The sequence below is a fragment of the Dermacentor albipictus genome, chromosome 1 (assembly GCF_038994185.2).
Source record: "Dermacentor albipictus isolate Rhodes 1998 colony chromosome 1, USDA_Dalb.pri_finalv2, whole genome shotgun sequence".
Taxonomy (NCBI): Eukaryota; Metazoa; Arthropoda; class Arachnida; order Ixodida; family Ixodidae; genus Dermacentor; species Dermacentor albipictus.
In genome coordinates, this window is record NC_091821.1 from 423745548 (window position 1) to 423768585 (window position 23038).

At 47.7% G+C, this 23038-nt stretch overlaps 1 protein-coding gene across 1 annotated transcript in view; it reads left to right on the plus strand.

The window, feature by feature from the left end:
* LOC135897129 (intraflagellar transport protein 81 homolog) overlaps positions 1-23038 on the plus strand; it is a 30243-nt gene that overhangs the window by 1205 nt on the left and 6000 nt on the right. The window contains exons 3-13 of the mRNA XM_065425699.1: positions 1376-1591; positions 2303-2458; positions 3360-3470; positions 4626-4710; positions 6117-6280; positions 6681-6776; positions 8431-8571; positions 8630-8779; positions 10700-10918; positions 12332-12418; positions 13174-13337. Of these exons, the coding sequence (XP_065281771.1) occupies positions 1376-1591; positions 2303-2458; positions 3360-3470; positions 4626-4710; positions 6117-6280; positions 6681-6776; positions 8431-8571; positions 8630-8779; positions 10700-10918; positions 12332-12418; positions 13174-13337 (1589 nt within the window). The remainder of the gene's footprint in view (positions 1-1375; positions 1592-2302; positions 2459-3359; positions 3471-4625; positions 4711-6116; positions 6281-6680; positions 6777-8430; positions 8572-8629; positions 8780-10699; positions 10919-12331; positions 12419-13173; positions 13338-23038) is intronic.

Genomic DNA, 23038 nt, shown 5'->3' on the forward strand with positions numbered 1-23038 from the left:
TGCAGGTTTACAGGACTGGAATAATAAACGTCGGCGACGACGATGTTTAATGTTCCGGAGCTCCCCTTACAGAAATTGTTGCAAAAAGTTCATTGTATTTGTATTGAGTTGCGCTTATGTTTGTACTGTTGTACTTATCCTTAGAAAAGTAATACGTGTTGAGTAATGTTAACGAGTATTAACTATGTATTGAGCAATAATAATACGTTACGATGATGTCGATTGTTCTGGAATTCCCCTTACAGAAATACTTACAAAAATTATGTTGCATTTAAATTTATATCGTATTTAAATTGACTATAGTAATATATTACGTTGTATATATTGTCACGTGGTAGTGACGGTGAAAAAAAGCACCCAGCAGCAAAACTGTCAATAGCTTAACTAACTCCTTATGGGGCGAACCTGTGCCCACGAAAGCAAGTTACACTCAAAGCACAAAATGTGGTAGCTGGCCTGCACTACACCGACAAAATCAAACCCACGCCGTCGTCCGTCGCTATCGCCGACAGATGTTTCTTGTTGAGGAAATGAGGTCGCGAGGCGGAAGGAAACGGAAAACGGGTTTAGTCTACATATCCGCAATAGGCTCCATGGTTATGGGAGCACACTACATCCTAGTAGGCTACATGGCTGAATCGAAGCACACTACATGTAGGAGCCCACTGCATTCCTGAGCAACGGGCACATTACATGTCTGAGTACACAGCGCACACAACACCCAAGACGTACGTTTTCAAGAAGTCGTTTTCCCTAGGTCACTATAGACGAGGAAATTCAATGACGTTGTCGGGGCCAATCGGAATGGTCAAACTGTTCGCAGCATTCCGCGCACGATGTCGCGCCACCCCGCTGGACTGCCTTTGATGTTGCGTCTACGCTCCCACATATGACGCAATGGCGAGGTAATCGGGAAGCAGCAGTCGACGCCGCTCACACGGTCGGTCGTCGACTCCTTGCAGCTTGGCCTGCCCTCAGCGATTGCGCTTTCACGCGAACATAGCCAGATGGCAGCCGCTTGACAAACGCGTAGGCTTCGGCAGACGAGGCTTCACAATGACAGCGACGTCGAGTTGCTTGAACAGAGGCTCTTGACCAGCCTCATCTTTGCGAAGTGTTCCCCCGCGTCCAGTTTTGCGAATAATAGAGAGCTTTAGTTTAGGGGACGCAAGCGGCTTGCGTACGCAAGAACTGGGGGCGACGGTACTGCGCACGCGCAGACGCTGACGTAAGGCTCTGCGCATGCGCAGTACCGTCACCCCTATTTCTTGCGTACCCAAGCCGCTTGCGTCCCCTAAACTAAAGCTCTCTAATCATTGCGCGTGCTAAGCGGAACTACAGTCTGCAAAAACGGAACAAAACAAGATGCGAAGAGCCGGTGACTCACGCCATTCGCATCGTCGTCCGCAGCGGCTCGTTCCGCCAGGGCCTGGTGTCGGGCGCCAAGGACGTCGTGCTCCCGCTGCTCGAGTGGGCGCTGCGCGGCCTGCCCGAGCTGCGCAAAAGGGCCTACCTGGGACGATTCCTCGTCAGGGTCGAGCTGCCGCCCGAACTGGACGGGGACGTGGACCTGCAGGCGCTCTACGCGCAGGTGTGCGCCTCGTGTGTATAGTACTGGAGAAGCACTTTGCGCGGCTCGTGAAAGCGGCGGCTGGTCTACAGCGCACGCGCCTTCCGTATAGAGGACCAAGCTGTAGAACAGAGTGTCGTAAGAACGAATGTAAAAGTCTGGTCCGGCGATCTGCACCTCTGAAAGTCATGCCTTCCGGAGGACCGATGGATATGTCCACTCGGTCGCTTTACATAATTCTGACCTATGTGGCGAGTGGATTGCTTGAGTACGCGTAGGTGTGTGACTGCACAGTTCTGTCGAATAGAAGCTATTTCTTCCGCTGTCGACTTTCTGCAGGTGGCGAATCCAATCAAGTCTTTCAGAGTGGATACGGTTTGCGAATTCACCAGCTACAATTCGTAAATTACACTATGCGCTGTAAAGCTTTAATAAAACATATAATTTGCGACTGTTTATAATTAGTTGATTATGCATTAAGATTTGTCGCGCAATGTAATGCCCGTCTAGTCGAGTATTTCAGCTCAAGAAGTATAACAGTGCTATCTACCAGAGGCGATCTTTAAAAATTATGTATGGTCTCCAAAAAAAAGACGAAGAATAACACCCCCGTCGAGTCAGCAACATCGCAAATTTCGAGGTGTTATTTATCGCGCGCGAGTGGACTGGCACTTCTCAATCAAATATGGTCTGAGCAAGCAACACGCAAAACCAGAGCGCCGATCAACGCAGTACGAAGCGGCCATGGAGCAGTTCAAGGAGGCGCACAAGATGAGCGAAGCGCTGAAGGCCAGCGGGCTGAACACCCAGGAGCTGCGCAGGGACATCTCCCAGATGGAGCAGGAGCGCGAGCAGCTGAACAAGAAAATCGCCAAGCTTCGCCGTAAGGTATACCGTATGCTGTCTTTTAATTAAAACTATTACATTCTTTTCTTTCTTTTTTTTGTGTGTGTCAAATGCGGGACTAAAAGAAGAGGTACGACAGGCAAGTGGCACTATCGTCAGTATGAATGATTTCATTCGAAACATGAAAAGACCTTGGTGTTGGATGTTACTATGTACATGTGGTTTCTCTGTTCCCTCGTTCGACGTTTAGCATTAGAGGATAATATGAATCGCAACTATACCAACATTAGCTTAGTGAAAAGTTTCGATGACACTGTACGCGTGATCATCGGTGCCGGCGGTCACTGTAGTACTTTCTTGCTGCGAAGCACTCGATATTGAGCGAAGCAGCGTCATTTCCCTGAGCTTCAGTGAGCCAGGCCTGCTATATACATATGTCGCTTTCTTCCCACTAAGCCCGAGCATCGCAATTGGCTTTGGATGTAAACGGACTGCTTTTGAAATGAGGTGTATATTTATGTGAAGGAGAATAGGTTGTCAAAAGCGTGCGACTATTAACTTCTGCCATAAATTACTACTATTACTAATAATAATAACAATAATAATAATAAATAATAGTGACGTATAGCATGGTGCATTCGCTTTTGAACCCGGTAAACTTATTCGATGAGCAGTCGCGCAGCATTGTCACGTCACTAACAAACGATGTAACTGCCCCCGCACCGAGCAAAGCGAGCTTCTCCACCCATCAGCGCGGGTCGTGACAGGTTAGCGACATCGTGGGAATACCTACTTCGGCAAAGTCGTGTCGCTCCAGAAGTAAGACGACCTTGGCTACGTCGACGTCTGGTGGAATACGATGTCCCTGCACATGTCGATTTGTTCGGCTAGGGGTGAAAAAAGGTACCGATCAATGAAAATTGTTGTCGCGAACACGTCGCAGGTTGAAACGCAGCGCAACAAGGACGTCCTGCTGCAGTTGGCCAAGAATCTCCGCGAGGAACAGGACAGGGCGGAGACGCTCGCCCAGCAAAGGAACAGCCTGCGTGACGCGGTGAGTTGCGGCCTCGCACGTGATCCCGCATTACTCGAACCTGCGAACTGTTGGCCTTGTATATGTGCAGAGCCTTGGATAGACTGTAGAACTTCTGTGGAAGTTGTAATACGGCACTTACAGTCGGGGCGGTTGGATGGAGGCGCTGCTAGTAGTTCGTGAGTTCACTGCGCTAATCGGTACGAACATTGCGCTTGATTCGATGAACAGACAACGTGTCAGCAGGTGCATATGTGTTCGCAAGCTATCGGGCGCAAAAGCTTAAAGGGACATTACGCACAAATCTTAAAAACATCGTACTATGGTAGGTTAGTTAGTCAGAACCCTCAATACATTTATACTTACTTGCGTGGGAAATAAGGGCAGAGTTTCTCTTTATTTAATTTTGCGCTTAAACTGCGAAGCTCGTGGCATCGTACTGTCCCCGCGGATTCGTAACGTTACCGCGCGTTCGGATCGTTCCTGCGCAGGCAAACGAAGTTGCAACTAGTAAAATTTGACAATCGTTTATTCAAGAGCGTAATTTAAATATCTTTTTTTAAATAAACAGACGCATAGCCTCGGCCTGACGCTGCCAAATTTATGACGTGAGCAAGAGTTTGCGCGGGATGTTCAAACTCGCATCAACATTGGTCTTTCGTTTTTTTACGTCCCTTTCTGACCTACCAAGCTACTTCACCAAAGTAAGTCTTACCTGATCGCAACACAAGCCGTAGACGTACGTAGGACGTTTCTGACGAGGGTGATAAAAGGAGTGACAGGACGCCTCATCGCTAAGTGGCGCTACGGCCAAGTCTGTCCTGTCACTACTTCTATTGTCCTCGTCCACAACGTGCGACGTCTACTGCTCGTAATGAATCGCCAACATGCCCACATTCGCCATCTTATAGCGTAATAATCACAACCTCCCAAATTTAGCTGAACACCGAAGAGCATGGCAACAGCGAAAGCTGAAAACGGGGCAATCATGATTGTATACGTGCTAATACTGCACACTACCTTTCAGTCACAGTCCTAATGTTCATGACTACCACGGTCTCCGTCACACTGAAATATCGTGAACTTCTTTTTTTTTCAGAATTGCCGATAAGAAAATGATGCATATTTAATACACCGCCGACCATCATCTCTGTACTTCTTGTTGTGTCACTGCAGCTGAACCACTGCGAGCAAAAGATCCACAGGCTGACGCAGCAGCTAAGAGACCTGCAGCATTCGGGAGCCGGTGCAACACCAGAAGGTATTTTGTCAACCCTGAGTTGCAGTTATCAGTTATATTGTGAAATATACACTTAGGTTACGGGTTGTCACAATTCCGCTATTCTTAAAAGGAGGCTTTAGCTCGGGGCTAACCCCGTTTTCCCCATTCAAATACATGTAAAACGTATAAATGTTTCTGCATGAGACAACCGCTGGACCAATTTGAACTGAATCTATTGCGTTTGCGAGAAAAGGTTAAACACTAACTCAGGAAGCGGATTTCTTAATTTGGGCCTCCAACAATATGCGAAAATTGCCGAAAGAAAGGTAAATTAAAGAAAAAGAACAGAAGCACGAAATTTACAAATCCGTAACTCCGCACCAAAAGCACATATCGGATTTCTGTAAATTGCACCTGTTTAAGCATCTAAAGCAGCCAAATTTGATATATCGGCTTAATATTTAGGTGAAATTATTACAATGTGTTCGAAAAATTTGCAAAAATCCTACTCACAAATAAATGAATGGTATACTTGAAAGAAATTTTTGTAATACATCAATCATGTCCACTTTAGACGTCTTATGAGGTGTAGTTTACAAAATTGTGAAATTTTTATTTGTTACTGAGCAGAATTCTGGGGTTTTACGGGCCAAAACCACTATCTGATTATGAGGAACGCCGTAGTGGGGGATTCCGGATTAATTTTGACCATCAGAGGATCTTTAACGTGCCCCCTATGCACGGGACACGGCTGTTTTTGCATTTTGCCCTCAGCGAAGTGCATCCGCAGCGGTCGGGATTCGATCCCGCGACCTCGTGCTTAGCAGCGAAACGCCATAGCAGCCAAGGCACCGCAGCGGGTTTATTAATGAGCTACAGAGTTGAAACCTTGATACTTGAGTTTTCTTTTCTTCGTTTGCTTTCTTTTATTTTTGCTATTTTGAAATAGTTCATGTAAAAATATTGACGGCCTAAATAAAACATGCGCTTCGTATACGGTCACTAGATTACTTTTACTTTTAAAATACAACAAACGTCATTAAATTCTGTGCAGTGGTTGTAGAGAAGAACGATTTCTCCGTTTCGATGTATTTCGACAGGAACTTCTGAGCTGAAGTTTCCTTCTATTTAAAAAAATGGTTAAATGATTTGGGGCTCTGAGCAAGTATGGCGTACTATGGCGGCGGTGCGCTGTGGCGAGACGTGCGTCAGAAGATCATGTAACTAGATCAATAAAAGTAATTAGCACATGTGACGAAATGAGCCAACAAAAAGCTGACGTGACACTGTTTACCTCAAAAGGAGTAAGGACAGGAAAAGTAAAACGAAAATGAGCGAATCTTCCGACGCTTTGTCTGGAATTATATACGTAAAGACGGCAGTAATTACATCAATGTGGGATCGAAAGCATCATGAGCAAACGTTCGTCTCTTCATGCTTCGTAGGCCTGATGAAAAAGCTGGAGGAAGAGGTCCGAGCCAATGGCTACCTGGTGCGAGACAAGCTGCCCAAGGAAATAGCCGCCTGTCAAAACGCCATAAGAGACCTGCAGAAGGTGGCTGCTGAACCAGCAATGGGGCAAAACGAACTCAACAGGCTAAAGGCGAAGGTGCGTGAGTATCGCAAACTGTCCAAGACAGGTACACTGAGCTCCACATGAGGTATGACGTTTCCATAGACGTCGTCTATTGGCCACTACCTCTGCTATGATAGCTCTCTGAAATTTGTGCAGAATATTGTGTAGAGTAACGTTGCTGCAAAAAAAAAAACGTCAGTCGCAACAAAGTGACTAACTCCGACCGCGCAAGAGTATTCAGAGGAATCGCTTTCCTTCGGTATTGAACTCCAAGCGGGATCGTAACGATCACCGCACGCACGACAGTAGCGAAGCTGTCGCGTTTATTTTAACTTTTCTGTAATTCAACCAAAGACAATGTTACCCCCTAGATAATGTAACGATCATATTAAACTGTAATGAGCAACAGTATTTTGATGCTTTTTCGGTACAGGTACAGGCTGAGAACCAGGAAATCAACGCTCTTTATGAGCAAAAGATGCGAAGTCAAGAGCAGGCCGATGACAAGTTGACGCTCTTCAGGCAACAGGTATGTGTAGCTATATTACGCGGTTCTGACATGCACTTACGTGTGAAGTTTTGCCTCAGTGGCGCTATTACAGAACGGTGGTGGTAATGGCGCGCAGTGCATGTTCATGGAAATCGCGAACTAACTAAAAGGCTCAAACGAAGAAAGCGGATGCCAAGCGAATATTGTGCACCCCGAAAAATCTCTTGGAAGCTTTTGAACAAGTTAATTAATATTTCGTGTTTCCTAACGGCCGCCTTCGCGGTTTACCATGTCAACAACGAACGACGGCAGCTTGTGCGTATACTTTACGATTTGAGCATTCTCCGATGCTTCCTCAAACAAACCTTACCACATACGTCCTTCGAAGAAGAAAAAGAGACGTTTTCATTAGATCACTATGACAACGAATATGCATACAGTATAAAGCTACCACTGCCTTTGAAATACACGCGGAGACATATTTGCAGACAGACAGACGCGCAATAGTACGACACTCCGTGTAACCACTCTTATATGTTCATTCGAAAAGCTCTCAGCCGTCACCATGATTTTCGCTATACTTCTGCGTCCCAGCTTCAGCTATACTTCAGCATTCTGCGTCTCGGACGCAGAATTTGGCGAAGTTCTACAGAGTGAGTTAAATGCATATTTGACGATAGCTCGTGGTCGGACCTAGTCCTCAAACGCCGTCACCTTCTTGGGCCGTTAGCGTTTCCCGGAACTTCCAGAGTCCTTCGCATTCCCACACGAGGTTATGAACATTTGGCGTTGCCCGTCTTGCGCGTGAATGGCATATCACTTGCGAAGGTGAATGCAAACGCTGCCAGGGATGCGAATACATGCATTTTCTCCGTAGTTGAATGGCGGGGAGTCTACTGACAAACTATAACCGCATCAACATGTTCGGCCGACTGCGAAAAGCAATCCTGCCCTGGTCTGATTCTGCGCTGCAGGAATATGAGGGACCAGAAAAATGGGCACTGGTTCCAAAACGCACTCGGGAGTACGCAGAAAAATATGCTTTACCTTTAGAACTGTAGCATAGTGCTTGACCTGAGCAGTCGCTCTACCGTCTCGGCTAATCAGAGGAAGGAAAGAATAATACATCTAAATGATGTTTCTAAGCCTGTCGGGGGAAGTGGTTAAGCGGAGAGGATCTGGGTACAGCTTGCTATGGAAAATGCACACGCGAAGTTCCACTTAGTGAGTTAAATGTATATTTGACAATAGATAGCCCGTGGTCGGACCCAGTCCTCAAACGACGTCACCTTCTTGGGCCGGTAGCTTTTCACGGAACTCCTAGAGTCCTTCGCATTCCCCCACGAGATTATGAACATTTGGCGTCGCCTGCCTTGCGCGTGACTGGCATATCACTTGCGAAGCTGAATGCGGGCGGTCGGGGTCATTGAATGACGTCGCCACGCCATAAGGCGACGACGTCGTCAGTCACGACGTACCCTGCTCTTGCCTTGGTCAAAAGGATTTGTGCCCGTCGGGATAGCTCTATGCTACGCCGAGACTGCGACACAGCTAACCAGGAAGCAGTCGGCAGCACGAGGATGAATGCATTTGCGGACTTCTTCCGCCTTGCAGAGTCCCCCCACCTGGATGAGTGCTCGCCAAGTGCATAGTGCATGCACGATGTGCATACGTCCCCTTAATTTATCCGCAGGCTGCGGTCATCGCGCGCAAGAAGGACGCCGCCGCAGAGACGCTCAACGAGCTGCGACTGCAGGTGTCCCAGCTGGAGGCTCAGCTGCAGGAGAAGCAGAGTCTCGTCGCCGGCGGTGAGCAGGTCCTCAAGGGAGACGAGGTACGCCCGGGCAGGCCGTGCCTGCGCCCGGTGTTCGAACTTTCTGCGCGCGCCGCAGTTCAAGAAGTACGTGAACGCGTTGCGCGGCAAGAGCAGCCAGTACAAGCAGCAACGCCAGGAGCTGGCCGAGCTGAGGGCCGAGACCGGTGTGCTGGCCAGGACGCAGGAGATCCTCGCGCAGAAGGAGCGTGACCTCACGCAGAGCCTGGTGAGTGCGCGAAAGTGCTGCGACGCGGTGAAATCGCTTAAGCACGCGCACAGATTGCTTGAAAGCGGGGTTATATTACTTTGCGACCTCGGAGAATGCCACCGTGGCGGGTAATGCTCGACCAAGGTGTACGGAGACTTGTGTGCAGGCTCCCGATACTAAGGCGACTTAATTTTAAATTGGTTGTTTGGTACGTCCCTCCGTCTTGCCCATCAAAAGTGCGCTGAATCTGTGAACTGCTTATTTTCAGACCTTGATGCAGTAGACGTGCTCTCGAAACTGCGACTGGATCACTTTCTTCCGATGAAAAATGTTTTTTTGCATATTAAGCGCCAACAATACAAGTTCTGTATATATAGAGTATTTCTTTTTATGCAGAATACTTTTTTTAAAATACTGTTATAATTGGGCCCTGTCGAATTTGCTGAAAGGCTAAGTGGCTAAGCAGACATTAGGAGCAAGAAACTTTTCACCGATAGTATGTCTAATTAACTAAGATATAATTAACTGTTAATTACTAACTCTGGGGCACATGTATTTGTGAACTTGAAGCCGAGTAGTGAAGTCATCACTTCTTAGCAGAAATCTTACAGTTAGCACCACTTTAGAGATGTGCAACATATCTTAACGTTACATAACCCTTTCTAGTTCTACACCAACGTCCATTTCGTATTTCGTAGCACATTTTGTGCTACGAAATACATGGGCGTCGCAGTTACGTTTCCTAAAAGCGTGCCTATAACAGATCGGGACGATTTTAACAGGAACGCAGAGACATATTTTAGCAGGTTCCGGGGAAGGAGACCTCGAAAGTGTTTTTAGTCTTAGGATTTCTGCAAAACTGACGTGACCTCGCTTCTCGTCGGTTTCGATTTCACAATTTCAACGGCCACCTCTACCCTTTAGAACAACCGGTGAGTTTTTTGGCGGTACCGCGATTTATATTTCCTTAATTCAATTAATACGTACAGTAATTTCTCCTATAATGTCCTTGGTGCCTTTGTTGGTTTCTTGTGATATGAGAAATAAACAATCGGGTCCCCCAGTTTCCTTTCTTCTTGTTCATGTATATATATATATATATATATATATATATATATATATATATATATATATATATATATATATATATATATATATATATATATATATATATATATATATATAGAGAGAGAGAGAGAGAGAGAGAGAGAGAGTGAAGGGGGGGGGGGCGACGAACACACCACAGCAAAACATTCAATGAACAGCGTTCTCCTTCTCAGCAGTACGAGTGGCCCTGTTCGGTGAAAGTGCAGCCTCGCGTTCGTTTATGGTCACCCAGATGTACACGCCAACTCACTGCAGCACGCTTTTGGCATTCGCGAAGACATGCGCCGGTGGTGAAAAGGTTACAGGTGACGCGTACGTTGAGAATTCTGCGCATAGTGTCACGTAAGCTAGCTAGCTGTTCATTGTTTGTAGCCCTAACAGAAATTTGGTGAAAATGGATTCTCGAATACGGGGAAAACTAAGCATATTGTCCATGCATAGAACGCGAAGCTCAACCTTCTTCGGTGCCTTCTTTTCGGCGCTTCTGGTTGTTGACCCAACTGCAGCAAAACTGTGGGTATATAGGAGACACCAGCTACGGAAAAATGCAATCAGCGAAATCTGTAAAACTATTACTTAGGTACAGCAAATGCTGGTATCGTTGATCCTAATATTACGACCGCTCTTTGTATAGGGCAAAACTATATAATACTGCATCTTAATATGAAGCCACGCTATCATAAGTTCCAACATCGTTCTTGCGTTTGTGCTTGAACTGTACGGTTCGCGTTTCATTTGTGCACTATTACGGCTTCGTCAGTTGAGTTCATCATACATCGTCAGCGGCTTACCAGTTGTATACTGCTAACCAGGGTGATCGTGCCGTCGCAGGAGGCGCTCGAAGAAAAGCACGGCGTTCGCGGTTACCACCGGCTGCAGGGAGCTCTGGAGAACTTGTCCGGCAACAAGGCCACGCTAGACGAGACAAAAATGGCGACACTCGAAGATATGTCCGCGATGGTGACTAACCTCAACAAGCGAATCGCCGAAAGGAAAGGGCGCCTGGCGCCGGCCATAAAAGACCTGAGACCACTCCGGAAAAGCTACCAGGTAAAAGCGGATGACACTGTCAGTATAATTATAGGAAGGCATTAAACAGTGGCGCACTTTCTAGACAGTCCTTGCACGTCTATAGTTCTGCAATACCAAAAAAAGTGACACGCCATCCCGGCCCCGCGAAAATGGATGTCAGCGCAGCTGTTGAAAACCACTACTACAACTTGCGGAGGGCGTATACACAATGCTTTATTGCACAATTCCTCCTCCGGCGCATTATTCAGCCACAAGAGAATGTGGTCGTGCGAACACCTCCTGTGCTGGAATTCCACGGCAATAAGACCAGCGGCAGCATGCCGCCGCTGGTCGTATTGCCGTTTCTTTTCCCTCTGCTGCCCCTCGTATTCACGCTGCTCCTCGGGAATCTTAACTATGCGTTACCTACCCATAGCGGTGCTACAACAATGAAATCAGTTGCTAGGCTGGTTCTTTTATATGTGAAAGGCTAGTGACGTCACTCCCAACGTCGCAATCTGCCTTCACCGCAGCAGCTTGCGCCACAGTAATCTTTACCGGGAAATGTATGCCAAGAGCGCTACGTGTTTCGCATTGTTAGCAGGAGCGCTTTATCATCAATCATGTCGTTTGAATGCTTCTCTTGTGCTTGTTCTCTATTGAAATAAATGCTGCGCTGTATGTTGTATGCGAGAAACTAAAGAATGTATGCACTTTTCGCTTCAAACACTGAAGGCTTTTTCTTTCTTTTTTTTCCCCCGTGAGGACGCCGCCGCTAAAAACCCCAACCAACTATAGAATAACAGCTTCGCTGTAAAATACGTACGGCGCGCCTCACACGAACTATACGAAATGTCAGTTCCGATGGAACTGCGGCAGCACGTGCATCCGGAGGCATCGTGACCTAACTCATTCTATACCAGTCCCTGCCTCCACAATACAACGGTGAACATGTTGCCGGCACGGAGCGTTCTTGTGAAGGGTCCTTACAGCAGCAACAGGGAAGCAATACGCTTCGAACCCAACCTCATCCTTTACTCAACACGGAACAAGCACATGTCCTTCGCAAAGTTCAAACGAACACTCTTCTCACGCCACTAATGCTCTACAACTTGGGTTGGCGTCGCACAGCTCACTGTCCGGAGATAAAGGCCAGATACAGAACACATTGTGTACTCATGCAACACTGCCATTACCTCTCCTTGTTTTCCTTACCCTTCCCCTCCAACCTGGAGTGATTGGCTTCACTCGGACTCGGCGGATCAAAAATGGGCCTTAGCGGAGCAAGCTCTCTTCTTTACTGGGCCTTAGTGTTGGCCTTAAATAAAGTTTTTCTCCTCCTCCTCCTCCTCCTCCTCCTCCTCCTCCTCGAAGTGTAACGGTCCTCAACATCACCAGCCCGCTTCGTCTTATTCTCTAACAGACGTGTCCTCTAACTCACTTTCTGCACAGGACGTGACAATGGAATACGACAAAAAGAAAGCAGCCTACGACGCATGCGCAGCAGGCCTGGAAAGTAGTATGACAAGTTTGGAGCAGGTACGTCCCTTTATAGTCCCTTTAAGGCGGCATAAATTCAGTTTTGACTCAGCCGTATAAGTGGCATTATAAAGGACAGCCAAGAGCGTTATGTTGCCTTCCTCTTCGACTTCGCACAATAATTGACAGAGATGGCTACTTGAAAGAACTGCCTGTCAGTACACGTCCTAGCGCGCGGCGGGACACAAGAGCCGCGCCAACGCCAACGCTAGCGGGCAGCGCCATCTTCACGGTGGGTGTACCCGCGACGCAGGAAGGGATGATCCTCGCCTATATATATATATATTTTGTTGATATATCTTGTTGTGGATTATCCTCGCCTATCTATATATAGATTGTTCAGCAAACGTTCGGATCGATCGACTGCGCTCGCACTCGCCGACAATGATGGCGGGGAAAGAAATGTAGGCTAGGGGGAAGGCGCGACTGAAGCAGTATGCCACTCGTCGGTTACATGCCCAGTAACGCTATCTCTAAATTTTCATGGCGACGAAATCCAACAGCTAAGACGTGCAGATGTGCGACCAGAGAGATGGCGCGTTTAGTTGATCGCCGGTCATGTCGCACTCATTTCTTCAAAGCAAGGACATGGTGAGGGAACGAGTTATGTGCGTGGTGACCTGCTGCGGTCTGCGGACGCATACGATTAGCGGCCACAACGTGTACTCTTCATTGGAAGACCTGTGAGGCTACGCATAGACAGCTTTTATTAACAAAACTTCTTGTTCTTTCTGATTCCATGTTCTATGCACCAGGAAGTGTCCAGCCTCCGAAGTGAGCTGAACAGCGAGGAGTCCAAGCTAAACTTCCTTCAGCACAGCCTTCGGATCCACGAAGTGCAGCTGAACTTCCTCAAGGCTCGTGGCGTACTTGGAAATCCTGCAGCCGATGCCGGGTCCAACGGCCAGACTTCCCTCAGGTAGGGACACCATGAAAGTACTTCCTAAGCTGCGATAACAAATGGTGGCGTGCGAGCAAGAAGCCGCTGCTTCAGGACCAGACCTGCAATCTTTCCCGCACTCTTGCATTCGCGTTTTCTGCCATGGCGCCAGCGAAGGGCAGAAACGTTACCTACCATAGCACTAGTAGGGCTGCAGTATGCAAAAACAAATAGATCAATAATGAGCATAATTAATAACAATAATCATCCCACAATTAACATTCGTTATCTACGCCAAAAATAAGCACGACTTAATGTGTTAATCTCGGTATTTGCGCATTGAATAACAAGTTTCTGACTAAATGTCTTCGGCCAACACTGAATGACAGGCAGCAAGCGTCATTTGTTAGTTTAGAGCAGGAACAGAGGAGGAAGTTTGGCACGCGACTCACTTTCTTTTGAAAGCACGGTCAGGGGCTACAGAGCGATGCAAGATCTCTGGCTGCATCGCTGTCACACACGTGGTGTAAAGCAAATGAAATGTACGTTATGGTTATATAGGGGCCCTGAACCACCTTTTCTTGAAGTTGATGAATGCACTTGAAGTTAAATTAGAGTACTTCAGAAATACTTTGCCGCGAAAAGTTTTTCAGTGCGTTCACCAGAAGCGGAGTTAATGGTAATCAAGTGTATGCCATTCTCTGTGCTTCCGCTCCTTCAATGATTTGCCCTGCGAAGGCTACGGCGGAGCGGAGTGCACCCGCAGCGCTCCGCCTACTGAATGTCATCGTGACGCGCAGTTCAAATTTGATTTTGCATGTTCACGTAGACGCCACTATAGTGAACTCTCGTTAAAACGAACTCGGTTAAGCCGAGTCCTCGCATATAACGAATAACATGGGAACGTTTCTGTGGTTTTCCACAGACTCAATGCAAAAAAAATACGCTGAAGACAGACCGCCTCAGACGTGCTCTTCAGTTAAGAAGAACATTCGGAATGAGCCCACCACCGCTAACGATCCCGGAGGCTAGGGTGCCTCGATGCACAGCGCCTGGTTGCGCGCGCATCAAGGCACCCTATTAGAGGCCTGCGACGCACATCGCCCGTGGACAGAGGCGAAAGCAAGAAGACACAAAAAGAGACTAGAGATGTTTCACTTCGTGAACGCGGGTGACGCGCAAGCGTATGGGTAGTATAGCGCATACGAAGCTATCGGCTCTTGGTGCGCCTAGACTGTCCATATCGCAGATCGTATTAAAGACGGGGCTCGCGCGGCCGCGCCATACACAGCAGCCGCCAGAGTAATACGCCCCCTTGTAAACATTTCCTTACTGACTAAAAGCAGTGTCAGCTAGCGCGTACAGGCAAACATGAACACATCCCACTCGTTGACCACGAAGTCTTCACGGCCTTTTGCGAACTCACAACACTACCACCTCACACTTCCCAAAGCGAGACACCTTTCCCCAAACGTGGGCTGCGTTTCCCTGAGGATTTCGGTGGGCGTTCGTCCCAATCGTTTCATAGAAAACGAATCGCACTTTGTTGCTCGTACGCCCTGGACGTGCGAAGCACAACCGCCATCTTCAACAACTAACTGACTGCAGCGCCGTGCCGCCGAGCTACCGGCAGATAAGGCCGGGCCGGACCAAGAAAGGTACAACGCTGGGAATGGATAGGTTGCCTTCGCATTTACAGCCGTAATTCGGCCAACAAAAGTAGGGGCACAGATCTTCTGATTAGCCCTCGTACTTTATTTGCATGTTCACAATACTGGTCACAGTCAACTATAGTGAACGGCAAATTGTGTACTTGAATACGTTAAGTTTGGTGTCTAGGGTAAAACATCCTAAATACACCTGTTCTTGTTGAAGTTTGACCACTTTGCTGGCATACAATTTAAGGTCATTGTAGAGCAAAAAGAAAAATTAAGTAATTCAGGTAATCTGCGTGAACCTGTCAAATTGTTCTTTATGATCCATGCGGTTTCGAGAAGAAAACATCTTTGAACTAAACAATAAGAAAGGAGCAGGAAAAATTGCGCACAAACACTCAACGGTGATTGTGACGTAAGCGAATAGCCGAAAGCTTCTGGAAAAGCTGCTTGCTTTATTAAAGGAACGATGCGCTTGAAGGCGTAAACTTGTTGCAATTGTAATATTTCGGTATAGCGTTTGCTGTTTCATTGCGTAATTCCGTGAATAATAGAGCCGTTAACCACTACATCTGTAGCGCTAGTATAGACCCTTTTCGCGGAGCAGTGTGCTCTACAGGAACGAGATGGCGCTTTCGGCAGTGCGCCGCAAGTTGCCTCAAGCGAAAGCGCACCGATGTGAAACCATTACCTCTTCTGCCTCGCTTCTGTGCGATCGGATGTCGCAAATTTACCTGGGTGTTCGCTTCCTCACTGTGCTCAATTCATGCTGCAAAACGTAGAACGGTAGAGGAAGAACGTCTGCAGTATACCATTGGCTGCTAAAATAGTTACTGGAATATTAGGGATGAAATGAACCTGTGTTGCCAAGTTCGCGGGCCGCTGCTACACAAGGACTGGACTACCTCAATTGTCGGCCCTTCGCGATGTCCGGCCTTCCTCGAAAATAAAGAAATTCACTCATACGCCAGCATTCTAACGCTAACCTTCAATGAGAGAACCTCAGCTCCAGAACGTCAGCAAGAATGTGTACCGCTCGTTACACTGTGACAAAGGAAGTAACGCAGCTTCCAGGCATTCTATACATTTCTCGCACGTTATCTACACACATCAACCCCTACCCACGCGACAACTTGCGCCTACTCTATCGCCAACTTATAAGGAACAAGTGAATGGGTGCACACTCTTGAGTTAATGCGCCGAAGACTGGGTGACGGCTACTACACCAAATGCACACGAATATTCGAAGCTGAACGTTTCGCGACGGTCCACGGATTAAGCGAGCGTCTAGCGATAATATGTCTTTGCTGCAACCTATTAAAAGTGCTGAACATGTACGTTCCAAGCCTAGCTTGTGCTATCACGCACGGCCGCTAGCGATTACGCAAAACGTAATTCGGACAGTGACCGCACTGACGAACGTTACAGAGTCAGAAACATGACAAGCCGTTCCTACAATGTTCGCCAAATAAAGAGCCAATAACAAAAAATTCGCAGTTCCGCCCGAAAGGCGAAGCACCGATTGCAATAGCAAATTAGTAAATAGCTGTACGAAGTAAGGATAGTAGTTTTATAGGCCGTATAAGCTTGTAAACATTCGCTTACTAACTAAATTAACAATGACAGAATATGTAAGCGTGACTCAACGAGGACGTAGAAAGAAACAGACACACAGAGACAGCGCTGTCTTTGTGTGTCTGCTTCTTTCTACGTCCTTGTTCAGTCGCGCTTACACGTATAGATTCAAACCAACTAGCCAGTCAATGTGTTTTAAGCAAATTAACCAGCACGGTGTCACGCGCGCACGGATAAATATGAACACATCTCGCTCGATGAACGCGGAAACTCGCTGTGAAAATTCTGGAGTGAGGAATCACGGCAGCAGAAAGCGAATTAACCTTCATGCATGTCTCGCTCAGCGAGAACGAAACGTCGAAAGCACAGCGCATATGAAGCTACCGGCACTACGCGCAATCTGCAAACATCGCAGATCGCTTTGAAGATGAGGCCCGCGCGGGCGCACACTTTAGCCACGTCGCAGATCGCTTTCAAGACACACGAGCGCCGGCAACGCATCCCCACGGCGTCCGCGATTCGCGCGGCCAACACCGTAGTAGACGCCGTGGTTGTCTCCTCTCTGTACGGAGCGGCGGGCAAGGAGGACAACGAGGCACCGTAGCAGCCGCCGGAGAAGAACGCCCCTCCTCCCTCGCTTCACCGTCCTGCCTTGCGCGCCACAGGAGAGGGCACGCGTCCGGATCGCTTTCCTCGCTCGTAGGCGTGCACGATTGAACCGCGTTCGCCGGCACACCCTCATACGCATTCACTCATACGGTACCTCACGGCGACGGCGACAGCTGAAATGCGCCTGCAGTGTCCGTATATTGCCATCAGAATAAAACGCAGTGATGCTGTTTTAATTCATAAGCGAAACGTTTGGACAGCTTGAAATACATTTCTTGCCCCGCTTCTAGTACACCACCTCAGCTCGAGTATGTATACCGTATATACGCTGCTCGCGCAGTTTGGACAAGGCGTAATAAGTTCAGAATGCGCTTACATGTCATCTGATACCGTGGCCAAAGCTTTGTGTCGTCCACCCAGTCACCGTCTACGGCATCCGCCGAAACACAGGTTTGCTGATCCGCAGAGGCGTCATGCAAACACGGAGGCAACGCAGGATGCTGAGGCAAGCGATGGACGCGTCACGTACCACCGGACAGCAAGCAGCAGTATGGAGGGACTTTAGGCATAGAGTTTCATACAGCTGTTAGGCTTTCCTTCCCGAACGCTCCACCACTGAATCTAAACTATCAGAAGCCGCAAAGCTTGCGACGGACGCGCCGCGCAACTCGGTCGCACAAGAGAGCACGTGCCCTTTGCGTCAGCGCTAGAGTGTTCTAGACAATGGTCGAGTGCACCAAACGGCGCTTTCCCGCTGAGGCGCCGCGTGTGAAAAAATTGCGCGAGAACGCTGCGAGCGAACTGGATCGGGGTGGAGACGCGCTTCGCGGCATATTCAACGTAATTTCGCTGCGGGTGCCGAGACCGATTACGCGCGTACGCTCTTATAATGGTCATTTATTTCAACTGAAAATGTATATTGACACAGTTTTGCTACCTATACATTTGAGACATGGGTTATACAACACGACGTCTTCAGTTTTGCTGTCGTTGTCAAGTGCGCCGTCTCCTAGCGAGCGCGCGTTCGTTGCACTGACGTTGCCAGACACTGTTGCGTACTCCAGGGTAGCGCATCGTACTGCTGCCGAGTAGCAGCGACGCCTGCCTATCGAAGCTCGAGCGACGTTGCTTAGTGGGTAGCGTGGCGTTGTCGGCGGGCTGCAGGCATCCGGTAGACCATGGCGACCAAGCAAGGGCGAGACGATTTCTAGTGCGAAACCTGTATTCAAAGGTTGATGAAATATGAAGAGAAGAGAATGAAGTGCTTAAAAGTACATTTCGGAGCCCCTTAAATAGGCTCTCTACAATCGTGGGAGGGATCTTGCTTTCGTCGACGTCACGTGACCAGCACAGAAAGAGGGCCCTCCTCCTCTGGTTATACCGAGCCTGCTGAACAGGGAAAGGCGTCCCGTCTCCTGGAATTGTAGACGCTTGTCCGTCTCTTTTACGCGTTGCTGGTTCGTGGAAGTTCTCCTTTTGGCCGTTCCAGGAACGAGTCCCTCTAAAGTCGCACACACACACACAAAAGAGGCCTGCCTGTACACTGCGGGGCTTCCGCCAGACCGGCAGACACTCGAAATGGTCATGCCGAATTAAGAAGTCACGCTTCATTTTGACGAGGCCTGGTGGAAGAAGGTCGGGTGAGAGAAAGTTCTTTCTGCACGAGGTGCCAGATGCCAACCATAGCAGAAGTCACGCCTCATTTCGACGAGGAAAGGTGAGAGATGGTCGGTTGAAATTCTGTTCTGCACGTGGTGCCAGACGCCAACCCTAACACCACCCAGTTTTTCTAGCAGAAAGTATGTGCAGTAAAAGTTTTATCGTTTTACTTGCTTTGCTACGCCCGCGACTCTTGTCGGCCGGTACCAATTGTAGCTTTAGCCAGGTGAACTGCTACAAAAGTAACACGTAATTTTTGCCACAGAAGCCGCTAATCTGCAACATGAAGCTACGCAAGAAACTTTTATTAATATCGTGTCATTTTACGAGCGCTTCTTTTTGATGGAATATTGATCACGGACAATTATGAAAGAAAATATCATAGTGAAATAAACCGTGGCGCTAAGAGATGCAAATGACCGATACGCTTCTAGGTAAATCTAAGGGTACATAGACATATGTATCCACAACATATATGGTATGGTAAAACTTTATTCAGTTCCTTTGGAACACGTGTCAGCACGTAGCGTGCTGCTGCCACGTCGGCACAGAAGGCCGGGCCTCTCTGCTGCGTCGCGGGCCCGATGGACAGCCCAGAGGTACAGTGCACTAGAAGGCTTCTAGTTCACTGTACCATATGTGTGCTTCAAGATCGGGGCTGCTTAGGGCAGCCTCCCAGTTTGACGATGTAACGCCGCGTGTATATATATATATATATATATATATATATATATATATATATATATATATATATATATATATATATGACGACATGTATGCAAGAGAAAAATTATCAAACTTTCTAAGTGCACTGATTGAAAATTGAAAACTCCTGACCGGAATAAGCATGTTTCCTTTAAGAGCTGCACCAGCCCCAGGTCAACCAATCGACTCTCCGAGAAAAGGAATCGAAGCAATTATTGGACGTTAATATATGAACAACAGTGTTAGGGAAACGATATTGCCTATATACTCAAACTGAATCGGGGCAACCGGTAATCGAATGGTATTTGCTACTGGAGATCTTCACTATTAAAAATTATCGAATAGCCCTTTCGGTTCGAATGTAACACATAACAGCACTTTTTACGTCTCAAAGGTGAGCGGCCGATGTAATTGCGAGGACTTTTATTCCAAATCATTGCGCTGCTGGAGGGCTGTGGCTGTTGCGCAGAGGCGCACCAGTTTTCGAGAGAATTAATGCACGGGTGCTAATCGGTTCTTCTGAACAAGTTCCTAGCTATCATTCAATATAAGCGCTCCGTTGTGGGGCAGCCTGTAAATCTGCTGACTCGGGCAAGGAAAACATTTCTTTGGCAGTCTCGCCATGTGTGCAACCCGTTGAAACTGGGAGCCTAATGCGTACCACACTAAATTATCTTCTTCAACGAACACAGCAGATCTGCAAATATCTCTACGTGTACGCAAGGCATCCGTTCCTTTATTGCTTCATTATTGATCTTATGATAGGGCACCGGATAACTGAAAGCAACTGTTTATATACAGGAGCTGCTTGGTTGAGGGGACGTACAGTTCGGAACGGCATTACATTTAGGTATGAAATATAAGATAAGCGTAACATGCTTTCCTCAGAAATCAGACTCATTAATAATTTCTTTCGTTTACACACCTAGAAAAAGTCCGAAGGACGCAGCTACCTTTTTTTGCTTTTTTAAATAAAAAAATTCTGGCGTTTTACGCCTGGCGATATGATTATGAAGCACCCTGTTTTGTTCTCACCATCTGGGGTTCTTTAACGTACACGTACACAAGTGTACACAAGTGTTTTTCCATATCGTTCCCATCGAATTCTGCGACCTGGTTTGAACGCGTGAGCTCGAGTTTAGCAGTGCGATGTCATATTCACTGTGTAGCCATTAATTGATTGACTAAAAAAAAATATTCACGCTGCTTACGGGCCAATGATTAGCACATATAATGACTACGTAAAAATGTTGTAGGCGCCCAAGGTCTGACCGCAATAAAAGGGCCTGTAGCGCGTGGTTACTCTGTATTCTGTTAAGCGAAGATGACAGAGACATGATTAAAATGTTGCACTGCAGTTCTTTTTTTTCTATAAGAATACTTCCCATAAATCTGAGTACAGGGCGCCAGATGGGGCCGATATGTTTTATTTGTTTGAAGCAGCAAGCAGGAAGTTGCATATGTTTTTTCGTTGGCGTTTCGGAAGACATACTGATGGAAAACTATATGCTGTTAGATATGGAGCTGTTTCCTGCGATTACTTCGAGTTCCCCAAACCACTTCGAAACGCCGCACAGCTAATTGAGGAATGCAGAAGCAGGAAAGCACATTCCAGAGGAGCGGCCGAGCAAACAAGTTGAAGGCAACAAGTTCACGTGCCAACAAGTTCGTACGCCGCCGGGATTAGAAGGGGGGCTCGGACAATGGAGCATGAGCAGCCCTCCCCTTCTCCTCGTTAGAAGAAGTGCATTGCCAGTCTGCGAGGCAAGACCGCAGAGAGCCGCCAGGTGTGACACCGCGACACGGGCGCCTACCATTGGCTGAAATTGGCGTCATCTGAGCGGACTCTCCCATTGGTCAAACATGACGTGACTTACAGTGCTCGAAGGGCTTATAAGAAGCCTTCCAGAGATTCTGGGACATTCCCTGATTCCCTGATTCACCTCTCTCGAACTTCTTGCCGCGGGCCGCAGCGTCCGAGTTGCTGCCGGCCCGTAATGTCTGTACGAATGTTACTTGACGCTCACCTCCCTGTACATAATGTAGAATAAACCCTCCCAAGTTTGTGGTTTTTCATCCCGAAGTCCGTCCTTCAACCCCTACAATGCACAGAAATACACACGAGAGATATATGCTGCTTGAAGAACAAGAAAGATATTTTTTTCTCCATAGGGACAATAGCATAGTAAAATGAAAGCCGACACTGGCGTTGGCCAGTGATGGTTCTCGAGGTGAACAGTGGTGGCAGCGGATGCTGCACAGTGAAGTGCTGGCGGACCAACTCAGGGCTGTCCAGAGGGCCCGTGTGATGGCAGAGGGGCTCGGCCTCTCTGTACTGACATGGGAGCGGCCCGCATCAGTCCCAGACTGATCCCTCAGGACCTAAATAAAGTTCTTCATACCATACCATACTGCGGCCGCAATGCACGTGCAATCACCGAGCGGCACTTAAAAAAGAAAGAAGAGAAAGAAAAGCGTCTATACCTATCATATATTTAATATCTTTTTTGATGATGATGATAAAGCATAAATATATGTGATATGCACTTATAAACACCGTTTGAGCGGTATGAACGCATATACCACCACTTGAAGTAGTACGAATGGCCCTTCCGAAAAGTATCGCCAGCAGTTCCCAACGAAGCGACCTGTATGCGGCCCAATCCACTTCAATCGCAGTGCCACCACAGTATTTTTCGTCGTCGCGTGCCTCATCGCCAAGCATGCGCCGGCCCAGCCACTTGTCCCACTCAACCGTATTGTAGTACACCCTAGTCAGCGACTTGGCATCGGCGGTGAACGCACGACCACTACTAAAACGGGGCAAAGAGCCGAAAAAGCTATTCACTCTAGCACACCCGGTATAAATGACCGGTTGTTGCTGACGTGAACGCAAAAAGCTTTTGGAATGTCTTCTCCTGGGAGGATTGTGCTTCCTACATACAAATTGTGCTGACCATACTTTTCGTGTTATATGTTGCATTACCGCCACAACTGCATCCAAGAGTGAGAGGAGGGTCAGTATAAACATTCCTACATGTTTAATCTCCTGTCTTCTATAAAAGAATAACGTTGTTGAAGAAAATAAAGCATTAACTCTTTCTTTTCCTTTTTGTCGCTCTTTTTTTTTCTGCATGCTCTCGATATCGATCCTTGTCACCCACCTTCCCGGGCTTGCTTTCTTTTTGACATACCCGGTAATCTACTGTCGGGGGTGCAATGCGTGTCTCGGCGTGCCAGTAATGAAATTGACAGAAAAGTAGCAGGCACACAGTGGCAAAGAAATTATTGCACAGTGTTAAGAACGGCCCGCTGAGGTGCAAGTTTTGCCACGCGATTGCGACAGCGGCGTCAACTTTTCCTGGAACGCCACCGCAAACCTCTAGCCGCACGGTCACTAAGTCAACTGTGTGTGGAGAACAATACGCGCGCCCTCGACTCTCCGTCGCTGGAGCAAAGATGAGTTCGACGAAGCAGGCTTTGTGCCTGAACCCGCCACCGCCGATCTGGTCTGCTGTGAACAAAGGAGTCCCCGAG